The following is a 26,150-nucleotide window of genomic DNA, read 5'->3' on the forward strand; positions in this document are numbered from 1 at the left end:
CATTATCTTGGAGAGAGCTGAAGAAAAACTGAAGTGCAGGAAGGAGTATATTGAGAATCTATTTTACAATGTACAGACGTAACAAAAGAGGAAGTATTTTATGCAATCAAGCTCCAGAAGAAAGGTAAAGCTGTGGGGCTGGGCAAGATGTATGCAGAAACTCTCACAATTATTGCTCAAGGTGATAGCAGAGGCTTAAACTATTCCATCTAACTAGTTAAGATCAACTTTTGACCCAAGTATGAAATCTTATCCAGGATCAGGCAAGCCAAAAATCTGTTCAACAGTAGAGATCTCAACCCCTTCAGCTCCGGGTTCAGAAATTGCAATGCTGTTTTCCCTGCCCTTCTGGATGGTTTTGAAGGCTGGACCCTCAGTCCTTGGGGGGGTGATTATTGTTTTAAGTACAATTAGGCAACCATCCTTTATTAACACTAATGAGAGGGAAATAATTGAAGGGATCTGACGAGGGCCATGGAGGGCGTGAAAATGAAGACTCCCTACGCCTCGTGAACCTAATACCGTCGGCGCCAGAAATGAAGAAGAATTGACCAAGGAAGATTGGATAGGATAGATGAAATTGAGGAGCCTGGTACAAGTGAGTAGAAGCAATACCCAGACTCAGCTAAGGGCCCCGTGGTCGCCAACCCACGCTCCCAAGTTACGAGACCTTTTTTTTTGCTAGTTGTTTTACGTCGCACCGACACAGATAGGTCTTATGGCGACGATGGGACAGGAAAGGGCTAGGAGTGGGAAGGAAGCGGCAGTGGCCTTAATTAAGGTACAGCCCCAGCATTTGCCTGGTGTGAAAATGGGAAAACACGGAAAACCATTTTCAGGGCTGCAGACAGTGGGATTCGAACCTACTATCTCCCGAATACTGGATACTGTCCGCACTTAAGCAACTGCAGCTATCGAGCTCGGTGGTTACGAGACCCTGGGGCCAAACTTGGTATGTTTGTTGCCTGACATCATCGCGGTGTATTCATTTGGGAACAAAAGAAATTGTTTACACTGGACGCTGGGATTCGAAACTTAGTTGTTACGGCAGGCACAAATTTTGTAGCCTACAGCTGACCCACTGCGCTATGTGGGAGCATGCCATGTGCTTATAATTTCATTGTGCTGCATGCAAGTGCATGTCACAAGAAGGAGAGAGAAGGGAGAGGTTCTTACTTATGTTTAATGGTACCGTTTCATACCCCGTCTAAAGCGGACACCCTGTACAACGGACATATTTTCAGTCCCGCAGGTGTCCTTTATAGAGAAGTTTTAATGTATAGGGAAACCAAGGAAATTTCTGGAAAAATGGACCCAAAACAATCTATTTCTTCCACATAAAGTACATATATGTAAAAGTCACTTGCAATTAAAAAGTCCTTCGCCAAATGCAATATGACAGCTTTGGAGCATCCACTATATTATCTCTAAACATTTTCTTGTTTCTGCAGTTTAAAAAATTGTTCTGAAAGTGATACAGTTCCCAAATGCTAATGAAGTGTTTGCAAATAAGATAAGAGTATGGAAAGAAGTATTAAAATATTATTTCCAACAATCCTTTCAATCACTTTGGAAATGCAGGCAATCATCATCGTTTAAGGGAACTATTTGGAAGGAAATGGGTAAATGAATACAAGGTTATTATCTCTGTGTTATAAAAATTTCTTGAACATTCCTCATACTGGAGACTTACAAAATTCTTGTTTTTACAAACATACCTGTAACTGCACACTAATAGCTTTAGAGTTTAATACTGACAACAACATAGGCAGGAAAACTCAGCAACATATCAAGGTTCTTATGCAAGCAGCTGGTTCAAATCCTACTACAAGCTTGACAGATTTTAGGATGCATTTTGCAGTCTTTCTCTACTCAGAACACCAATTAAGCTCATCTCTCTGTTACCACATACAACTTTCTTTTATTATTCATCTGTATATATTGATTTAAAGTTTCAAAAACTGAAATGTCAGTCTTAAATTTAACATGTTATATGGTAATAATGTACTAATCCAAACTTTTATAATTTTAGTACTTAACTAACAACCTGAGAGATACATACCTGTGTTTAAAGAAGCGTTTCAGTCTAATATATTCTATGTATACCTTTATAAAGGTTAACTTACTTTTATTCGGGCATTCCCAATGGCCAAATAATAGAGATAATCTCTTTTGCCTTCTGCACTATCAGTCTGAAATAGTTCTTCTAAAAGAATTATTCCCTTCCTAATATCTGCTGAATATCTACTCCGGACCAAACACCAGGCATACTCAAATTGTGCCTTCTGAGTCACTTCCCCCTTATGCAGCTGTTCATTGTAAACTCGTTCAAATTTCTGTAAGTATAAATAATCAATATTAATACTGATATACAGCAATGATTTACAAATAAAGATATAATCTTTACAGAAAATCAAAACAAAAATTTGATTTAAAAATGTGTAGCAAAATTTGATGAATTTTGAAAGTGACAGGCACTAGGGTGGGCAATGGATAGATAATGGGGACTAGAAAGGTATGAAGATGGCACTAAAACACCAGAGCAAGAGCCTGCAGTAAGAGTAAGCATATGAAATTACAGAAGTTTGTATCTTCCTCCAATTACTTTCATTTTTACTTTTTTCTTTTCTCTTCTTGCACAAGATTGATATAACTACCTATATTTTTCTGTACTGAACTGTTTCATAGTTTTCATTCTGTACATACTTTCAAAGTGAGGTGCATGAGTACGAGATTGTCAACTTCCACCTGACTTGCCTGCATAGAAAAGGTGGAGAATGAGGGGTAGCATATCAAGTTGAGCTGCGAAGAAAGTTTGTTTGTTCCAGTTTTAAAGTGGGATTTCAAAGGTACTATTGTATTGTATTTTTCAGTAAATTAAGCAAGCCCTTTAGAGTAAGTATAAGGTCACAAATTTCAATCCATAAAATCAAACATTTAAAAATAAAAATAGGATAAGCGTTTGATACTGTGTTAATAGGTTTATCAGTTGATCCTAAAAAATCCTACCTAAAAACATCTGTAGTATTCAATGCTACATTCAACTTGTTCATCACGGGAGGGCAGACTTCAGAGAAAGCAAACTAGCATTTGACAAGACCATAATTTAAGGGTTGTGTTGGACAATGGTATTTTTTATCCCCATACCTGCATTATATAAATTAAATGTTAATCAATAAAATAAAGAGAAGCAGCTATTCTGATTAGTAATTATGTTGCAAATCAAGCATTAAAAAGCTGTGAGAATTATAAAAATTTGCAAAAAGCATTTGATTCAAACCACGTTTATAGCACATGCAGAACAATATTTTTCTAGTTACCCACAAAATAATGCAGAATATGTAGAAACTTGAGAAGTATAAGCAGAAAAATATTTTAGAAGTATCATTCTGTGATAAAAATAAAATTTCTAATACCTACTACATGTATGCTATTCGAATTCTGGGGAGACCACAGATGAGTGTATGGAGGTAAATCTCAATAACAACAAGATTAAAGCAAGATCTCAGATTTGGCTAATGATATTTAATATCAATTCTCTTTTGAAAGTTGGGAAATTTAAAAATATCCTAAATAAATCTAAAGAACGTGACATAAAAATAATTGCATATCAAAAATCACGATACCCTTTTGATTCTGAAAATTACAGGATATTCAAAGGAAAACCTGGTGAACGAGTCATGGTGTGTTGCCCACATTTTGGGACAGGCTTTATAGTGGATCAGTCAATACTTGGATCAGTTGTGAAATTCCAGCCTTACTCAGGACGTCCTTCAAACTTAATGATAAAATCTGGAAATTAAATCTATTCCCTAATAAATCGTCATGCACCAAACTAACATTACTAACACGGAAGCACCCAACAAAGTGGAACAGTCTTGGAATCTCTTGACAACGTTTTGCAAAGAATTTAACATCATTTTAAATTCCTCGTGGCCGACTTCAATGCACAAATTGGAAAAGATAAGAAATATCAATATTGGGCTGGGATATGGTCTGGCCATACGCAAACTAATAAGAATGGAATGCAACTCATTGAGTTGTCTGTCCAAAAGCCATGGTTTATTTTTCAAATCGACCTTTTTTAAGAAACATCCTTCTAAAACTAAGACTTTAGGCAGCACCTTGCTGATTTCCCCCTTCCATAAGTCAGAAATCATGAAACTCAAAGACTTGAAAGGACTAGATTTAGACTCTGATCATTATACCAAATGAATGGAGAGTTGCTACAGTAGCCCCTGTGTATAAAGGAATGGTGATACGACATAAAGCTGAAAATTACAGGCCAGTAAGTTTTATATGCGTTACATGTAAGCTTTGGGAAGGCATTCATCTAATTATTATATTATACATGTTTGCAAAATTAATAACTGGTTCAATAGGAGACAGTTCGGATTTAGGAAAGGTTATTCCACTGAAGCTCAACATGTAGGATTCCAGCAAGATATAGCCAGATATCTTGGATTCAGCAGGTCAAATGGACTGTATTGCAATTGACCTGTCTGAAGCATTTTATGGGTGGATCATGGGAGACTACAGGCAAAAATGAGTGTAATTGGACTAGACAAAAGAGTGACTGAATGGGCTGCTATATTTCTAGAAAATAAATCGCCGAGAATTACAGCAGGCGAAGCTTTATCTGACCCTGTAATAATTAAGAGGGGAACTCCTCAAGGCAGTATGACTGGACCTTTTTGTTTTCTTATATACTATAAATGATATGGGTACAGAAGTGGAATCAGAGATAAGGCTTTTTGCAGATGATGTTATTCTGTATAGAGTAATAAATAAGTTACAAGATTGTGAGCAACTGCAAAATGACCTTGATAATGTTGTGAGATGGACGGTGGGCAATGGTATGATGATAAACGGTGTTTCACAAATAGGAAAAGTCCTCTCAGTTTTAATTACTGCACTGATGGGGTGAAAGTTCCTTATGGGGATCACTGAGAGTACCTAGGTGTTAATATAAGAAAAGATTTTCATTGAAGTAATCACATAAATGGGACTGTAAATACAGGGTACATATCTCTGCACATGGTTATAAGGGTGTTTAGGGGTTGTAGTAAGGATGTAAAGGAGAGGGTATATAAGTCTCTGGAAAGACCCCAACTAGAGTATGGTTCCAGTGTATGAGACCCTTACCAGGATTACTTGATTCAAGAACTCGAGAAAATCCAAAGAAAAGCAGCTCGATTTGTTCTGGGTGATTTCCGACAAAAGAGTAGTGTTACAAAAATGTTATAAAGTTTGGGCTGGGAAGATTTGGGAGAAAGAAGACGAGCTGCTCGATTAAGAGGTATGTTAAAGATGCTGATCCCCATTCATTGGGAACGTGAAATATTTGTTCCGAATGAGTAAACTTTCCGAGCTGTCAGCGGAGAGATGGCGTGGAATGACATTAGTAGACGAATAAGTTTGAGTGGTGTCTTTAAAAATAGGAAAGATCACGATATGAACATAAAGTTGGAATTCAAGAGGACAAATTGTGGCAAATATTCATTTATAGGAAAGGGAGTTAGGGATTGGAATAACTTACCAAGGGAGAAATTTCCAATTTCTTTGAAATAATTTAAGAAAAGGCTGGGAAAATAACAGATAGGGAATCTGACAGCTGGGCGACTGCCCTAAATGCAGATTAGTATTGACTGATTATCCAACAAAATTTCCCTGGATGTAATCACTGAAAAAGGAAACTTTACAAAGTAAGCACCACAATGAAAGTATGACGTAGAGATTATTAAAAACAATGAAAACTTTAAGAGAGAAACAGAACAATTAGATCCACAAAATTTGACACACCTTCCAGCAAGACTCTTAAAAACAGCTGAGGACATAGCAACATTCATAAGAACAAGAAAACGCCCATGGTGGACAGATGAATGTGACAAGTTAATTCAACTTAGGCAACAAACATGGCATAATCGGTCATGCAATAAAACTCCAGCCACCTTTCAAGAACTACAAAATATTAGAAAGGTAGTAACAAAATCAATGCGGGAAATTTGTAAACAAAGTGAGGATATAAAATTGCAATCTATAGAAGATGACTTTAAACAACATAAGCCCAGGAATTATTATAGAACTTTCAAACAAAAGTTAATCAAATATTCCCCTCCATCACTCCATTTTGTCAAGGAAAATGGAGAAACGGCTTATACCGTTGATGATAACTGTAAAATCTTCATAGTATACTTTTCCAAATTACTTAACAGTGAAATTCCTCTGGAAAAGTTTCAAAATAATCAAGATTCAATCCCACCAACTGCCCAAGAATTTAGAGAAACAGATCACATATAAAATTCTCTCCAAAATTCTACTGAACAGTGCAGTGCAGTGGACCACCAAATCGGTGAATATCAAGGTGGAATCAGAAAGGGGAGGTCATGTACAGAGCTAATTTTGACTCCAAAAAAAATATACACTATGTGATCAAAAGTATCCGGACACCCCAAAAACATACGTTTTTCATCTTAGGTGCATTGTGCTGCCACCTACTGCCAGGTACTCCACAGCAGCGACCTCAGTAGTCATTAGACATCGTCAGAGAGCAGAATGGGGCACTCCGTGGAACTCACGGACTTCGAACATGGTCAGGTGATTGGATGTCACTTGTGTCAGAAGTCTGTACATGATATTTCCACACTCCTAAACATCCCTAGGTCCACTGTTTCTGATGTGATAGTGAAATGGAAACGTGAAGAGACATGTACAGCACGAAAGCGTACAAGCATATAATGTATTTATAGACAATGCTGTACAGTATTGACTAGGTGGAATAAACTTTGTCAATTATATGCAAGCCGACCTTGTCTGTTGACTAACAGAGTCCGCCGACAGTTGAAGAGGGTCGTAAAGTGTAATAGGCAGGCATCTATCCGGACCATCGCACAGGAATTCCAAACTGCAGCAGGATCCACTCCAAGTACAATGACAGTTCGACAGGAGGTGAGAAAACTTGTACTTCATGGTCAAGCGGCTGCCCATAAGCCACACATCACGCAGATCAATGCCAAACGACATCTCGCTTGGTATAAGGAGCATAAACATTGGATGACTGAATACTGGAAAAACGTTGTGTGGAGTGATGAATCACGGTACACAATGTGGTGATCCGATGGCAGGGTGTGGATATGGCAAATGCCCGGTGAACATCATCTGCCAACGTGTGTAGTGCCAACAGTAAAATTCGGAGGCGGTGGTGTTATGGTGTGGTCGAGCTTTTCATGGAGGGGGCTAGCACCCCTTGTTGTTTTGCATGGCACTATCACAGTACAGGCCTACATTGATGTTTTAAGCACCTTCTTGCTTCCCACTGTTAAAGAGCACTTCGGGAATGGCGATTGTATCTTTCAACACGATCAAGCACCTGTTCATAACGCACGGCCTGTGGCGGAGTGGTTACACGACAATAACATCCCTGTCGTGGACTGGCCTGCACCGAGTCCCGACCTGAATCCTATAGAACACCTTTGGGATGTTCTGGAACGCCGACTTCGTGCCAGGCCTCACCGACTGGCATCGCTACCTCTCCTCAGTGCAGCGCTCCATGAAGAATGGACTGCCATTCCCCAAGCAACCTTCCAGCACCGGCCTGCGAGAGTAGAAGCTGTCATCAAGGCTAAGAGTGGGCCAACACCATATTGAATTCCAGCATTACCGGCCGCCACGAACTTGTATGTCATGTTCAGCCAGGTGTCCGGATACTTTTGATCACATAGTGTAGCATATTTTCGAAACACATCTAACAAAAATTATGTCATGATACTGTATAGGCTTTTGGGCTTATGCCGTGTCAAGAAAATAAGGTGAAATGCTTTACGTTTTGCAGAGAACTGTGCTCTGCGTCATCAGAAGAAAATCTTGACTGTCCACGAGAATTTCAAAAAGTCGTTCTTTAAGAAGCCTTTCTCGTGGACAGTCGAAATTTTCTTCTGACAGACAACGCGCAGTGCTGGTTAATTGCTTAGCGTTACCTAGCTGGTTCTGAAGCTATGGAAGAAGGAATTATTCGTGCAGTGTTTCAAAGAGAAGAAATATGGAACCCAAGACAAAAACTATAAGAATGTAACTGTTTTGCAAAATAAGTGGATTTAAGTATCTACAACAGTTTTATCACATTCCTACAGTAAACATATACAGTAATATTACTTCTACTGTCACACTTTACTGGGCTTAACATTGTGGCAGGATGAAACTCCGTATGGATTTTAGTGTCGGAAGTGTCCGAGGAGAAGTTTGGCTTGCCAGGGTGCAGGTCTTTTGAAGTGACTCCCGTAGGTGACCTGCATCATGATGAGGACAAAAGGATTATGAATACACACATACACCCAGCCCCCATGCCAGTAGAATTTACTAATTATAATTACAATTCCCGACTCTGCCGGGAATGGAACCCGGGACTCCTGTGACCAAAGGCCAGTACGGTAACCATTTAACCATGTAGCCAGACACTTTGTGACAAAGTGCATAGAATCTCCCAGACTCTGTCATATAGGTTTATAATTTTGCCAATGGAGGGTGGTAACATGAAGAATATCACTCTGCAGACTAGTAGTGAGCTTGGAAGTAAATATTTCTGTTTATGAATTACATTTGTCACACATTTTCTCCACTTTTGTTATGATGATAAATTGTGTATGCTAATTGTAACAATATTGCAAAATACTATTTATAATTATTATATAAAGAGCGTGATATAGCCGGAAATTTATTCCACGTGTTTGCTGCCCGGTACTCCTAGACAATTGGGAGAATTGAATTTCTCCCAATACTTCACTGCTACTTGTCGCCACATTTTAGTTGCAGGGTATGGAAGGTCAAAGATATTTTTTGTCATTCTTAAGTAATCATAAAATTTATCACAATAAAATCTTGCATCTCTGTACTAACAATGGAATTCTCCAAAAGTAATTAATTCTTCATTAAATTCATGAACCCACCTTCTTTCTAATTTTCAATTTTAGGTAACTGTTATCCATCAGTAAACTCTTTCTAGTGTACGGCATTAGTTTGTAACCACCCTAAAATGCCTCACGCCAAACTAAGCTGAGAGCACAGCGTAGAGTTTTCGGTGTGAACAGCAAGTACGCCTTGCGCTATGCATAGCATTTCACGCTACACACAACACACTATGCGAAGCACGCTGAGTGTGCACGCGGCCTTATTGTTTAACTGTCAGAGAATGGAGAAAAGCAGACATACCATGACACCGACTAGGGGCGGAAAGGAGAATGTTTCTAGAACAATGACAATATAGGAGAGGGTCTTCGGCTTCGTCCACAACGCCCCCTACTTCCCCTTCTTTAGCGTTTCATCACACAGCACACAACATGAGCAGACACACTCGTCGTGCTGTAGTCTCCGTGCCAAGTATATAGCCGTTGAGGTGAGTCGGCTTCATGAATAGTTTGATTCAATCATGTTTTTAACATTTTTTTACTTGCTTTCTTTTTTTTTTTTTTTTTGCTAGGGGCTTTACGTCGCACCGACACAGATAGGTCTTATGGCGACGATGGGATAGGAAAGGCCTAGGAGTTGGAAGGAAGCGGCCGTGGCCTTAGTTAAGGTACAGCCCCAGCATTTGCCTGGTGTGAAAATGGGAAACCACGGAAAACCATTTTCAGGGCTGCCGATAGTGGGATTCGAACCTACTATCTCCCGGATGCAAGCTCACAGCCGCGCGCCTCTATGCGCACGGCCAACTCGCCCGGTTACTTGCTTTCTTTCAGCATTACAGGGTTGTACTGAACCGAGAGGATATGCCCGCTTAACAACATCAGGGCAAATAATCACAGTTCCAACCATTAGATATATAACATAAGAACTACGTTTCCACATATCAATAAACTTCAGAAGATGGCGCAGTTTAGCAATTTAATGAACACAAGTTTTTTATCTAATAAATGGCTAGCAACGCATCAGTGAAATGAACATTTTAACATTATAGGACTTGATTCAGCTCCAATTTTTCAATTTTAAGATTGTATTTGAACTTAATTTTCACAAGTGTATAGAATAATAGCCATCACTGAATACCAAAGACAACTCATCACTCAGAGATGAGATTTTCCATTTTTGACTCACAAAGGTTATCTTGCTGTAAATTAGAGTTTTTAAACTTAACATTAAATAGATATTAAGGAGTTAATTATATCAATATGTTGTTTTATACTGTTATATCTCCAAGTTTTTCTTTACTTATCATGCAGCTGATGATGGTGCCTAAATGAACACCGTAACTAGTTCTGCAATAAAATATATATTGTAAAAACATATATATTGTAAAAACCATCTAACAACAGTGTATTTATATTGAACAAGGTGGAACCTACAAGATTTTTGTTTCGATTGTGAAGTTCCTTTATGTCGCACCAACACAGATAGGTCTTATGGCAACGATGGAAAAAGAAGCGGCCGTGGCCTTAAGGTACAGCCAGCATTTGCCTGGTGCGAAAATGGGAAACAACTGAAAACCATCTTCAGGGCTGTTGACAGTGGGGTTCAAACCCATTATCTCCCAAATACTGGATACTGGCCGCCCTTTAGTTACTGCAGCTATCAAGCTCAATCATCTGATTGGTTAAGATCAACTTTTGTTACCATACCTAAAAAAGGCTAGTGTTTCACACTGTGATGATTATCGCATAATTTGCCTAATATTCCACATCTTAAGGGTATTCCTTCGTATCATCCACACTCGTATTTATGTAAAATTCAAACCCCAAATTGGTCATACTCAGTTTGGTTTTATAAACCGACTGGGAACTTGCAGCGCTCTTTCCTTTTTGAATGTTTTGACTCAGAGATGCCTGGATAGGAATGTCTACATGTACACATGCGTATCGTTCGCAAAACTTGCTGAGATTTTAAAAACCACTGGTGTTGATGTCAGTGATGTACGTATCATCATTTGGCTCTACGGGAACTTAACGGCAAAGATCAAAATAAAGGGAGATACGTGAGGACATAGCTATGTGGAGAGAAGTGCGATACAGCTGTGTCCTGTCCCCTATACTTCTTCATATCTACTGTGAGGCTATGCTCAGAGAAACTGTCGAGGATGTTAACATAGGTATCAAGATCAATGGCAATATCATTAATAACATCCTCTTTGCTGATGATAGGGTTATGTTAGCCAGTAGCCTAACTGACGTTCAAATTATTACACTGGTCTACAACAGTTTTGCTGATTGTAATACAGTAGCCAATATTTATTAAATCAAAACTGCCGAACCCATAAATCATATTCATTTTGCACCATCACAGATTTTTTCACAAATGGTGACTATTTTTTTTACGAGTTGCTTTATGCCGCAACGACACAAGATAGGTCTTATGGCGACAATGGTATAGGAAAGCGCTAGTAGGAAAGAAGTGGCCTTAAGGTACAGCCCCAGCATTTGCATGGTGTGAAAATGGGAGACCATGGAAAACCATCTTCAAGTCTGCCGACAGTTGGGTTCAAACCCATTATTTCCCGAATGTAAGCTCACAGCTGCACGCCCCTAACCACATGGCCAACTCGCTCAGTACGATGAATTTTCCTGTGTTTCAGATTTCTATATTACTTCCAGTGTGTTGAACCCATAAATCAACACCATTTTATTCCACTTTGTTTCATAAAATGGAAATTTGAGTGCATTGTTTCAAAATATATATATTACTAGCTGATGTACCCGTGCTTCGCTATGGAATTCTACACTCTATACAGAATTCTAGGTTAGGTAGTGTACACGTTGTGAGCAAGATTGTCTTAAATTGTGTAGCTCTTAACGTTACTCTAGAAATGCAACGGGAGGTCACCAAACATCTTTTCTCATACAGTATGAAGACTGACGGAATTTTCACTGTAATGGTAGACCCAATTTCATACCATCAGTCACAATCAGGTTGGGATGTTTTCATTATAATGCCTTTTTACGTCCTCAGAAAGACTGTCTTAGTGGTTTTCCCAACTGAAATGAACATACAATGATGTCAATAGGAATGGCGCGATTAAAAGCAATGCTTTCATATTACGAAATACTCGTTAAAATGAAACACCACACATTTTCTCACTTTTAACGAACAGGACTACACTGCCTATCTAACAGTCCAAAGTTCCAGACCTGGAATGACCAAACCGCAGACAGCCGTGATCCATGAACACTCTTCGGCGGGGAGAGGGTCGAATAGTGGAGGCTCCGAGGGCAAAAACTATGCCCAATTACTATTCTGTTTCCTAGGAGTACCCAATGAGTCGGAAAATATCAATTCACTACACTGGCGGCGGAAAAATCTATCTGACTTGAAGGCAAATTTTTTCCCCAAGCCAGAAGAGAAACCCCCTATTAAAAAGTGAAGAGAAAGAAGCTTTTCTTAAGAAACGGCTCTTTTCAGAGTTGAATTTTTAGTTATTTAGTGAATATTGTGGTGCTATGATTTGGAAAATGCCTAAATTGTTCTTCTAAACCAGCCCATACTACTACTACTACTATAAAGTGAGGCTCTGCCTTAAGTATGCACACTGCTTATTCAAAACAGCGCATCAGAGTAGGGATCGAATAGCTGAAATACTATGATGAACCAGCTTGTTATGTACCAACTGTATAAGAAAATGTATGAACCAGAGGAATGGCATGCTAAAGAAAAAAGTTTTCTAACTCCCCGGCTATTTCCCGCCAATATTCAGTCAGGCTGTTATACTCGGTACGCAGCAGTAATCCCATCTATCAGAGTTGAGAGGCAGCATAAGAGACAAAGAACATCACAATAAACAATGGTCAATGTAATGTCATTGTTCGATATTATAGGCCTTCCCATTTGGTTTTCTCCCAACTCTGAAATACCACTCTTATCATAGTCGGTACGGTAAAACTAAATAAGAGATAAATGATCGGAAATTGTATATAGTACTTTTCGATAGGACCAATAACATTGGTATTTAAAAATTACACTTTAGGCACCTTCCCCTAAACTACAATTTCATCCAGGATGAATAAAGTTGTTTATAGCTTAGACTGTAGCTTCTTTTTCCCCGACTCTATATACCGATTTTCATTAAATTCTGTTAACCCATTTTCTTGTGGCTCGGTGTTGATATGGACTTACCAACAAAAATACAAATTCATGAATATCTGTGTTATCCTAGCTGGTACAGTAAAAATGTATAAGACATAAATGGTCGGAAATTTAATTCTCTATAACTTTGGTTATGTAGTATTTATCGATACAACTAATAATATAAATATTTGAGAATTACATTTAGGCCTTCCCCTAAACTACCATTTCACTCTGCGTGAATAAAATTATTCATAGGCTAGATTGTAGCGATGTATTCCTCGACTTTGCATACTAATTTTTTATGAAGATTGGACTACTAAAAACATAAATATTTGAAAATGAAATTTTAGGCCTTCCCCTAAACTATCATTTCCCTATGGGAATCAACATCTATATCAACCGACTTTGTATACCGATTTTCATTAAATTCTCTTTGGCCATTTTCTAATAATAATAATGCTATTTGTTTTACGTCCCACTAACTACTTTTACGGTCTTCGGAGACGCCGAGGTGCCGGAATTTAGTCCCGCGGGAGTTCTTTTACGTGCCAGTAAATCTACCGACACGGGGCTGTCGTATTTGAGCACCTTCAAATACCACCGGACTGAGCCAGGATCGAACCTGCCAAGTTGGGGTTAGAAGGCCAGCGCCTTAACCGTCTGAGCCACTCAGCCCGGCGGGCCATTTTCTAGTGATGCGTGTACATACATACAGAAATTACGGAAAAATAAAAAGTGCATTTCCTGGTTACTGTGGACATGACTGTCGTGTACCGACCTCCCCACGGTCTCGAACCGGCGGACTGCCAGGTGGAAGGCAGCCGGGTTCGCTGCCGAGTCTTGAACTCAAGGTGTCAGACGAGATTAATTAGTGTTAGAATAATGATCAACGACAGGAGACACCTTGTAGTACTTGAGTAATTGTATAATAAGTATAATAATTATAGTTAGATTTAATAATTGGAAAGCAGAAGGAAGCTTTCAGTTAAGTATTGGAGAGCAGTTTGTGAAACGCGCTAGCTTACGAAAGCTGTTGACTACAATAAGATATTTACTGTGTGTCAACAAACAAAGCTGGTATGCGGACCAGGCGGACCGCCTAGTGCCCGACAAAGGAACAAAGCCGAGTACACGGCCAGTCAAGGCCAGTACAGATGCACTTCAGAAAAACAAGGATAGATGAGGACAAAGCAAGACAGAAGACAGTAGTGCCTAGGTAGCAGCACTTACTGTAACAATTATTGAGAATAGCCACTTGAGGGAGCCACTGACAAGATGATCAGTTTGGCAATGCCCGTAAGACCCAACCCCTTGGTAGGAGGTAGGGATAGAACTTTGAGTTCAGGAGCGGAGATATAATCCCTGGCCAAAATGGCGCGGGGCCTTCTTCCAGCCAGTAGTTCGTACTTGTCAGAACGAGATTCTTTTCGAGCATAGCCCAAGTGCCGCAGGGCAAGATTCAGATAGACGCATAGTAGAAAAGTAGGCGCGTGGAACAAGCTCTCTCTCTCTTTAGATCATTACATTCAGACTTGTAAATATACTGTACATAGTAGTTTTAGTGTCCTCAGTAATAAAGGACAGAGAAATAACTTCATCTTTTATTTCGGGAGTTGCAGGACGAGTCATACCTACAAATTACCTCCCTACATTCCGCTCGGCAGGTCAGGTAATACTTCAACATCCAACGGCCTGGTGACCAACCTACAAGATCGTCTCACTGGACAGGTAGGTCACGACATGACTGATACAGAAATAGCATTATTTTCAAATTCTGAGCAATGTACAGACAAAACTCTTATTTTATATATACAGATTAGGTTTTAGGCCTTCCCCTAAACTATCATTTCACTCAGGGCGGAATAAAATTATTTATAGTCTAGATTGTAGCGACTTACTCACTGACTTTGCATACCAATTTTTATTAAGATAGGACCACTAATAACATAAATATTCGAAAATTAAATTTTAGGCCTTACTCTAAACTACCATTTCTATCAGCATGAATAAAATTATTTGTAGCTTAGATTGTAGCGACTTATTCCCCGACTTTGCATACCGATTTTTGTTAAATTCTCTTTAGCCGTCTTCTAGTGATGCGTGAACAGACATACAGACAGACAGAAATTACGGAAAAGAAAAAACTGCATTTTCTTGTTACAGTGGATATGACTGATACAGAAATACCATTCTTTTCAAATTCTGAGCAATGTACAGACAAAACCCTTATTTTATATATATAGATGTATTTTTCTCCACTGTAGATTGCTGTGAGATATGGCTGCCTTACGACAGAAGTTTTAAAAAAAATAACCCAGATACATTTTGCTTCATTTATGACTGTTTTACAACACCAACACAAAGGGGAAACATATCAGACTTTGAATCTAATGCTTATTATTTATATTTAGTGACCAGGGCAATTCCTGGGCACCATACGAAGTATTTAAGAAATGTGTTGAAAATGTCAGACGGTGGACTAATGGACAGAGAAAAGCCTCAGTTGATAGCATATCAGAGGACAGAAATAAACACAAGTGCCAAGGTGCTTTTCCTACGTATCCACATACATGTCTTTTCCTCAACTCTTGATGCTGTAAGTGAGGAGCAGGGTGAGCGATTCCACCAAGATAAAAAGAGCATGGAACAAAGACTTCTTTTTTGCTAGTGGTTTAACATTGCACTAACACATCAAAGGTTTTTGGCAACACAAGGATGGGAAACTGATAGGATTGGGATGATAGCAATCATGGTCTTAATTATGGTACAGTCCCAGCATTTGCCAGGTGTGAAAATTGGAAACCACAGAAAACCATCTTCAGGGCTGCTGACAATGGGGTTTGAACCCACTATCTTCTAAATGCAAGTTCACAGCTATGAGACCCTAACCACATGGCCAACTCACTCGGTAGTCAATGGATATTAAGCACTGTTTGGACAAAGTAAATTAATTCAAACTGATTAACAATAAGACAGAAATTTTTTGTAACTTTTGGGAACAGCTATAGGATGATAATGTTCATCAATAGAAAAAAGAATAATCTGGACGCAAAGGCAAGCTATCAGTGCTTATACAATGAAATAACAGACAGCGTTGAAGACCAACTTGCATAAAGATTTCTCTACTTGAGCTCCTTAACCCCATAAAAAGCAGAATGAGTATAAGAACCATTTCCCTGAGAGCACATTCCGGTTTTTAAAACAGGGATATGGCCAGCCATTTAATTTTCCCAGATTGAGAAATGAACAAATAGCATTTTAAAACACTGATGAGAAAAGTGTTTTGGAAACTCTTCTGAAACAGGCCTTGACAAAGGTGATTTTGTTCAATTGTACAAACTCAGTTGTCCAGCATCTAGTGCTTCTGTAAAGCGATCTTTTCCTCTACACTGAAAACAGTAATGATCTAGACAATGAACACTCAAAAGGAGGAACATGTCAAATTTATTTGCTGATGATCTGAAGAAAGTAGTTAGTTTTTACAGTAAGGTGGCAGAAAGGTTTGAAAATAAGACACAAGAATGGAGGGGTCTGCTTGATAAAGTTCATTCGTTTTTGCTAACAGTAATAATTAGAACTATTCCCTCCATTTTAATGGAACAATACCTAGTGAGGAAACAGCAATTATTTGCAAAAATAATATTATTTATAATGAAATTAATATTAGAATCAAAACAATGAGTATATGAACGTGACTACCGTTTAATTTAGGGATTAATTTTCAGTTCAACTGATGTATCCTGACAGCAAAAGAGGCATTATTTTTGGTGAAATACCTGCACAGATGGAAAATTTATACAGTACAAGCCATTAACCCTAACCATCAATTAACTGTATAAAGAACTCCACTTCTGTACTGTATTTAGGAAGGGAGAAAAATTACTGATCCCATTGCACTGTAAACTAGCAGGTACTCTTTCAAGCCTCTTGCAATCAATCACCATTGATCTGCATTTAGGGCAGTCACCCAAGTGACTGATTTCCTATCATTTGTTTACCAGCCTTTTCTTACATAATTTCAAAGTAGTTGGAAATTTATTGACCATCTCCCTTTGTAAATTATTCCAATCCCTAACTCCTCTTCCTATAAACGAATATTTACCCCAATTCATCCCCTTAAATTCCAGCTTTATCTTCATATAGTGATCTTTCCTACTTTTAAAACCACCACTGAAACTTATTCATCTACTATTGTCATTCCACACCATCTCTCCACTGACAGCTCGGAACACACTGCCAAGTCAAGCAACTCATCTTCTTTCTCCCAAGTCTTTCCAGCCCAAGTTGCAACATTTTTTAAATAGGTATTATTCTTTTGTCGGAAAACATCCAGAACATAATCGCTGCTTTTCTTTGGATTCTTTCTAGTTCTTGAATCAAGCAACCCTGGTGAGAGTTCCATACATTGGAACCATACTCTTGCTGTTACCGGACACTATCCTTACTACAACCCCTAAAACAACCTCATAATCACACCAGCTGCTTATACTTAGTCATTTTTTTATAATTGTCACTTTTTAGAGTTTTCTTATGTAAACACAAGTGTTTTTTGAAATGGTGAACACTTCTTAACTCGGAAAAAATGGTATAGTTTGAAAATAGTGTAGTAAGTGATACCTCATATGTATTAAGGAGCAGAAATACCTCAGAAATCAACAACTGCAATAACTCGTGACGTGTCGATGGACACATTAAAAAACCTCAAAAGTCACTTTTCAAGGTGCGCTCTGTGGGATTATATTCAAGAATTGTTGTTGAACTCTTATTAATATATTGTTGTTTCACTGAAGATGTTGCACTGTTTTGAAATGTTCTTCCAGGTAAGTTTATAAATATATCTTTGCTTGTGAATGCATGTAATGGTGTTTAGTGTACTATACCTGAAACATGATCTGTAAGAATTAGTTGCACATCAAATATTATTATTTATAGTTTAGGTAGATACGGTACTGGTATCTTGTCATGTTATTCTTTAACGTGCCTAATATCTGGGAAGTTTGCTTTTACAATGGAGTGAGATTCATCTTCATCAGACCTGTCAAATGATGAGGAAATTAACCAACTTCTAAATTCTCTTCAAGCAAGTGGCCTCAATATTAAAGAAGACTAGAGATTGGGACGTGTCGTTTCTAAGCTGGACATACTCGCAAGTGAAAGAGAAAGACAGATATGTCTTGTGGTGACGATGGGGTAGGAAAGGCCTAGGAATTGGAAGGAAGCGGCCGTGGACTTAATTAAGGCACAGCCCCGGCATTTGCCTGGTGTGAAAATGGGAAACCACGGAAAACCATCTTCAGGGCTGCCAACAGTGGGGTTCGAACCTACTATCTCCCAAATACTGGATACTGGCCGTACTTACACGACTGCAACTATCAAGCTCGGTATTTACTGTACACAAAGCTATGTCATTCTTTCTCTTAATATCATTCCGCAGACATACGGAAATTCCTTTTGAATGTCTGTACTATTTTGAGTCCAAGGGAAAGAGAGATGAAATGTACATAGGGATGCTGAAGTAACCATGAAGTTAACTGTTCTATACAGGGGTCCTTCTAAACTGTTCGTAAAGGTCTTGTGTTCTAAGTAGTGTACATTCTGAGAATTCTAGCTGCCCGGGAATGCTACCAGTGACTGCTTACTCACAAGTTACACAGAATTTTCCAGCATATCTTGCATCATTCTATTCATAACTCAGATTGTTGCTGAAAAGGTCAAGGTCAGATAGTTCAGTTTAACTTTATAAGGAAGAGACTTACACGTGCTGATTGTGGAGGCAGAAATACCATAGCATTTCAATCGCTCAGTAAACATGAGTACGAGGGACGAGCGTGTTTAGATGTTGAGACAATAAAAAATATATTGCAAAAGGACTTTCATTGAGAAAAGCTCCCTGAAAAATTAAACTGCAGTAAACACAATTGTGAAGTACAAAAATTACATTCTAAGTGAGTGGGAGGAAAAATAGGAATCGAGGAATGAAAAGTAAGTGGAAGTCAGTTTTTGCAAAAGTGAACATTGAGGTATACAAGTGCTTCAAAATGTGTTCGAACAAAGAAACTGTGAGTGAGCGAATGTTACAAGAAATACCAATATAAATAACAATTATTTCTGATTCCCTATGGGAATCAACATCTACATCATGTTACAAGAAACCCATGAGAAATCGCAAATAACCTGAAAGTTGAGGTTAATTGAATAAAGAATTTGAGTGTCACGCTGGGTTGTTGTTCCCTTTTCGAGAATAATGCAGTAAAGAAAAATGTGCTAAATTTGTACACCCTGATGAATAATTACTTCCCGCAGCTGAAATGAAAGTAAAGGCTGTAAAATCACTTGTAATATCTCCCAGACAAATATTTGGTTAGAAATTATTTAGAATAATAAAAATAAATATGTATGCTTATATTTACGGTGGATGTTCTTTGCCATTAAAATGTTTGATGACTTTTTTATTTTTATTTTCATTTTTTTATTTATTATTTTTATTTTTACAACCTAGCCTTAACAGACACCTCTCATAACGGACATTTTTCGATGGAACTGATGGTGTCCGCAGAAGAGAGGTTGAACTGAAACAATTTCAACTTGGCAGAATTTATTATTAATCAAGAATGCTACGATGATTGTGACATTGGAACTGTCAACATCCATCAGGACAGTAATACTACCGAGCAAGTTGATTCAAATGCCAATACTCATTCAGATATTGAAAATACCCTTATTGCTACCAAAGGAGATAATACAATTATTCTCCTATCAACAATGACATTCAGAGTGACCAAATATTACCTCTTCAATCAATCAATCAATCAATCAATCAATCAATCAATCAATCAATCAATCAATCAATCAATCAATCAATCCATCCTGATCTGCATTTAGGGCAGTCACCCAGGTGGCAGATTTCCTATCTGTTGTTTTCCTAGCCTTTTCTTAAATGATTTCAAAGAAATTGGAAATTTATTGAACATCTCCCTTGACAAGTTTTACAATCCCTAACCACCCTTCCTATAAATGAATATTTGCCCAAGTTTGTCCTCTTGAATTCCAACTTTATCTTCATATTGTGATCTTTCCTACTTTTATAAATGCCACTCAAACTTATTCATCTACTAATGTCATACCACGCCATCTCTCCGCTGACAGCTCGGAATATACCACTTATATCACAAATATTATTATAATATTTATAGCTCCACCTGTTCAGTACAATACATCCTTAGAAGTCATTGACAATTGTATTGAACAGGTGGATCTATAAATATTATAATAATATTTGTGATATACGTCATCTTCAATACGGAACCAAAATGAGAATAGTTACTTGTAATATACCACTTAGTCGAGCAGCTCATCTTCTTTCTCCCAATTCTTCCCAGCCCAAACTTTGCAACATTTTTGTAACGCTACTCTTTTGTCGGAAATCACCCAGAACAAATCGAGCCGCTTTTCTTTGGATTTTTTTCCAGTTCTTGAATCAGGTAATCCTGGTGAGGGTCCCATACACTGGAACCATACTCTAGTTGGGGTCACCTATCGTGAGTGATATAAGGAAAGCCAACAATGTCTTGAATGAATCGGCCAGGGAAGTAAGGAAACAAAGGATGCTGCTGATGATGATGATGACGATGATTGTTGTTTAAAGGGGCCTAACAGCTAGGTCATCGGCCCCAACAAAGGATGAAATCTGATATTGCAAGTAATAAGACAGAAATGATTAAGAGGCTTTGTATAACAGGAGAACAATACTGTACGTTGGCTACTAACGAAACTATAGTATGAACTATAAATCAATTAAAGACGTGCCAAGACCTGCCAGAACTGCTGTAAGATGCACCAAGTTATCCTGTGAAAAGTCAAAATGGAGATACTATAGTAGGCTATAATTCCTGAGGATGCCAGGAGAGAGATGCATTCCAATTTATGGAATGAACAGAGCCTCACTGAAAAGAAACTATACATCAAGTCGTTAGTGGAGTATGTGCCAACAAAATAAAAGAGATGATGCTAGTGATAGAAGATAAGATACTTTAAAATACTTCATTAAAAATGAGGAAAAACGACACTGTGTGTGTAAGGAAATGTTTCTACAAATACACTCTCTGAAGGAATGGTGTGTTCATAATTCGTCAATGACTTCTAAGTATGGAATTCACGTTAAGACACACACACAATCAAGTATACCAGGAAGAAATCTGATAAGATGCATGCAGTTAGTTTCCTGAAGGATCTCCCAAAACTTCCAGCTCAATATTGCAGGAAGAACACCATGAAGTTGTTTCTTGAGATGGTTATTAATAGCCGTCGGCAGTTACCCAGATTTCTTGGCTAATAGCTCACTTCAATTCACAGCAGTTTGTGTTTAAATTTCTGGCGACTGTACAGGCCAATTCTTGCGTAGAACATATGTCCACACATTGCGCAGCTGAGAGACGGGCGAGATCTTGGCTGGATTTTGGCGAAGTTTGTGTTCCTGTCGCTTAATATCTTCATGTCTGCAGCATTCTTGTTCGAAGTGTTGAAATGAGGCACAGACACTTTGCCGCCAAAGTAAACGGTCCTTGGCAAGTGTTTCCCAGGTTTGTGGGTTTATTTCTGCCATCTTTAAGGTTTGTTTCAGTTGGTCTTTGAAACGTCTAAGGGGGCACCCCATGATCTTGAACCAGAGCCAAGTTCACCATAGAGGATCTGGCGCGGTAGTCTGGTGTCATTCACATGGTGCACATGTCCTGCCCATCTGAGGCGATGGCCAACGACCAATGCTTCTACACTCTTAGCACACGCTTTCTCAAGAACTTCAACATTAGCGATGTAGTTTTCCCACTTGATGTTCATGATGGAGCGTAGTTTTGCTGGTGAAAGCGCTCCAGCTCTTTGATGTCACAGCGGTATAAGGTCCATGTTTCACAGCCATAGAGAAGTGTACAGATGACTACAGCCTGGTACACCATTAGTTTTATGCGAATTGTAAGGTTTTTATTCCTGAAGATTCTGTGTGATAGTCGGCCAAAGGCCACATGGGCAGCATGTTATTAATAGCAAGCAACAACTATTTGATATTTACAAAGACAAATGTGTATCCCATGGGGGAAAACCATTAAGCCTTCACACTTTTTACATCTTAGCAGACCAAGAGAACATTACTCTCCACCAACTGAAAAAGGATCAGTGTGACATATGCTGTTCTTACCAAGCAGGCTATTTAGGGGAAGAAGAATGGAAAAAGCACATTTTCGAAAAGGAAGAGGCAAAAGAAGGGAAGAGATGAGGAACAGTCAAAATGAAGACAGAAATGTGGAAGTGCTTACAGTGGACCTACAGTCAGTCAAATTATATCCTAATTTAAAGGCTAATGCAATTGTATTGTAAGATAAAGTTGTGTGTGCACAATTACACAATTTATTATTTATCCTCCACTCACTGTGCTTGTTACTAATGGACCAAATGTGAAGGCGAACTGCTGGCGTTGAAATTTTGCTTCTTGCTTGATTGAATATTTGAATACAAATTTTATGAATGCCAAAAAAAGAAGGTAATAATTTGGAGCAACAGCTGTGGACATCAAAATAAGAACACAGTGGTTGCAAAAGTCTTACTCGAGTTTGCAGTGAAACATAATGCGATTGAGCACAAGTATTAATGAAAGGACACACTCAAATGGAAGCAGACTGTCTATGCTATGATTCAACTCAATCTCAGAAATAGAGACAATACAGTCAAAAAAATTTATTTTGGGGCTGATGACCTTAGATGTTAGGCCCATTTAAACAACAAACCTCATCATCATCAAATTTCTTTCGTATGATTTATTTTTGAACTACACAGATCCAAAACTTCACAGATAGTCTTCTGTTCAACCTGGACTTTGTGTATCAGATCTCAGTGTTAAAGACCTGAAGGTTCGAAATTTCAGTCCTTCAGGAATCATATGCTAAAAACTTAATTTTTCTGATCAACTCTGGAATCCGCCATGACAGCCAAAGAAAATCACCCATGAATTAGGGTATATTACAAACAAACGTACGAAAGCAGATTGAAATTTCAGACTTCATAATATCACTCTCTTCAAAAACTTAAGGAAGTTTTGTCAAAAGATGAACATTCCTTCTGTGACAATTTAATAATAATAATGTTATTTGCTTTACGTCCCACTAACTACTTTTTAAGGTCTTCGGAGACGCCGAGGTGCCGGAATTTAGTCCCGCAGGAGTTCTTTTACGTGCCAGTAAATCTACCGACACTGGGCTGTCGTATTTGAGCACCTTCAAATACCACCGGACTGAACCAGGATCGAACCTGCCAAGTTGGGGTTAGAAGGCCAGCGCCTTAACCGTCTGAGCCACTCAGCCCGGCTGTGACAATTTATCACATTAAACTGGAGAAAGACTCGTCAGAACATCAAGTTAATTGAAATATTTATTTCTAAATAAAATATATTATGATATAATTAAAGTCCATAAAAAGTTTCAGTAGCAATATCAAATTTGCCTTGTTGGGCTAAAATTCATCACTCAAGAATGTTTTTAGGCTCTCCTAAAATAGTCATTGTTTGATGTACGAGGTAACACTTCTTAGCAATTGATATGGAGAGATCTGTAACCATTATTTAAAATCATGTTTATGCAATTACACCAATGAACATCTTTCCTTATATTAGCACCTACATACATGCAGTGATCCCTATGAGGTACTTTCAATACGGGGACTTTTCCTCTTGGTGAAACTCACAACCCAATTTTTCACCCAATTTACCATCATATCATTTACCTGCTGTCCATCTCACAATATTGTCGAGATTTTTTTGCAGTAGCACACAATCTTGTAACAATTATTTATTACTCTACATAGTATAACATCATCTGAAAAAAGCCTTATCTCTCATTGCAGTTCTTTACCCAGATAATTTTAATATATATATATATATATATATATATATATATACTAGCTGATGTACCCGTGCTTCGCTACGGGATTCTCAGAAAGACTGACTTTGTGGTTTTCCTAACCTGAAATCAACATAGGTCATTACAAAAACGTAAGTATGAATGTAGTATGAATGCTATCATATAAAATACTCGATCAAATGGAAAGCCGCACGTTTTATCACTTTTAACGAACAGAGCTGCGGTTAGATTGCGGTGCCAATCTAGTAGTCCAAACTTCTAGAGTTGGGATGACCAGGCCGCAGATTGCCATTATTCCGCTAAATATGCACACTGTTCATTCCAATCAGTGCCTCAGAGTAGGAATTGAATAGCCCGAATGCTATGATGATCCAGTGTGTTACGTACCAGTTGTATCAGAAAATTTATAAACCAGGGGAATGGCATACTAAAAAAGAAAGTTATCTAACTCCCCAGCTACTTCCCATCAATATTCAGGCAGGCTGTTACACTCTGTACGACTGGGCGAGTTGACCGTGTGGTTAGCGGTGCGCAGCTGTGAGCTTGCATCCGAGAGATAGTGGATTCAAACCCCATTGTCGGCAGCGCTGAAGATGGTATTCCGTAGTTTCCCACTTTCACACCAGTCAAATGCTGGGCCTGTACCTTAATTAAGGCCTAAGACACTCCTAGCCCTTTCCTATCCCATTGTCGCCATAAAACCTATCTATGTCGGTGTAACGCAAATCAAATAAAAATACTCTGTACGCAGCAGTAATCCTATCTACCGGAGATGAGGGGCAACAGAAGACACAAAGCACATCACGACAAACAATGGTCAATGTAATGTTATTGTTGATCAATGTTATGAGCTTTCTATATTGTAGGCCTTCACATTAAGTTCTTTTTCGACTCTGTGATTTGTAAACCATAAATTCTAGTTTCTTATTCTCCGACTTTACATACCGATTTTCATCAAATATTGTTTACCCATTTTCTCGTTACTCGGCGCTGATATGGACTTAGTAACAAAAATCCAAATTCATGAATATCTTTGTGATTATAGCCAGTACGGTAACAATGTATAAGACATGAATAATAGGAAATTTGATACTCTATAACCTTAGTTATGTAGTATTCATCGATTACACCTCTAATAAGAAATATTTCAGAATTACATTTTAGGCCTTCCCCTAAACTACCATTTCACTCAGCGTGAATAAAATAATTTACAGCCTTGACTATAGCGACTTATTTCCTGACTTTGCATACCGATTTTCATCAAGATAGGACTACTAATAACAACAATATTTGAGAATTAAATTTTAGGCCTTCCCCTAAACTACCATTTTTCTCAGCGTGAATACAATTATTGATATCCTAGATTGTAGCAACTTATTCCCCAACTTTGCATACCCATTTTCTTTAAAATACGACCACTAATAACATAAATAGTTGAGAATTCAATTTTAGGCCTTCCCCTAAACTACTATTCACTCAGCGTGAGTAAAATGATTTATAGCCTAGATTGTAGAGGCTCATCCCCCGACTTCACATACCGATTTTCATCAGACCACTAATAACATAAATAGTTGAGAATTCAATTTTAGGCCTTCCCCTAAACTACCATTTCACTCAGCGTGAGCAAAATGATTTATAGCCTAGATGGTAGAGGCTCATCCCCCGACTTCACATACCGATTTTCATTAAATTCTCTTCAACCGTTTTCTCGTGATGCGTGTACATACATACATACAGACAGACAGACAGACAGACAGACAGACAGACAGACAGACAGACAGACAGACAGACAGAAATTACGGAAAAGTAAAAAGTGCATTTTCTTGTTACTATGGACATGACCGATACAGAAATACCATTATTTTCAAATTCTGAGCAATGTACAGACAAAACTCTTATTTTATATATATAGATAAGAAAACATAAAAGTCCAATAATACTGCCTTGAGGAACTCCCCTCTTTAATGATTACAGGATCAGATAACACTTCAACTATTCAAATTCTCTGGGTTCTACTTTCTATAAATGTAGCCGCTGATTCAGTCACTCTTTTGTCTAGTTTAATTGCCTTCTTTTGTCAGTAGTATCTCATTATCTACCCTACAAAAAGCCTTGGACAGGTTAATAGCGATACAGTCCATTTGATCTCTTGAATCTAAAATATCTGCTATATCTTGCTGGAATCCTACAAGTTGAGCTTCA

General features: G+C 38.3%; 1 protein-coding gene across 2 annotated transcripts in view; it reads right to left on the reverse strand.

The window, feature by feature from the left end:
• LOC137501527 (mitochondrial fission 1 protein-like) overlaps positions 1 to 26,150 on the reverse strand; it is a 91,707-nt gene that overhangs the window by 45,146 nt on the left and 20,411 nt on the right. For both annotated transcript variants that reach the window (XM_068228650.1, XM_068228649.1), the window contains exon 2: positions 2,127 to 2,336. In XM_068228650.1, the coding sequence (XP_068084751.1) occupies positions 2,127 to 2,336 (210 nt within the window). The remainder of the gene's footprint in view (positions 1 to 2,126; positions 2,337 to 26,150) is intronic.

This window comes from Anabrus simplex, chromosome 7 (genome assembly GCF_040414725.1).
Source record: "Anabrus simplex isolate iqAnaSimp1 chromosome 7, ASM4041472v1, whole genome shotgun sequence".
Lineage (NCBI taxonomy): Eukaryota > Metazoa > Arthropoda > Insecta > Orthoptera > Tettigoniidae > Anabrus > Anabrus simplex.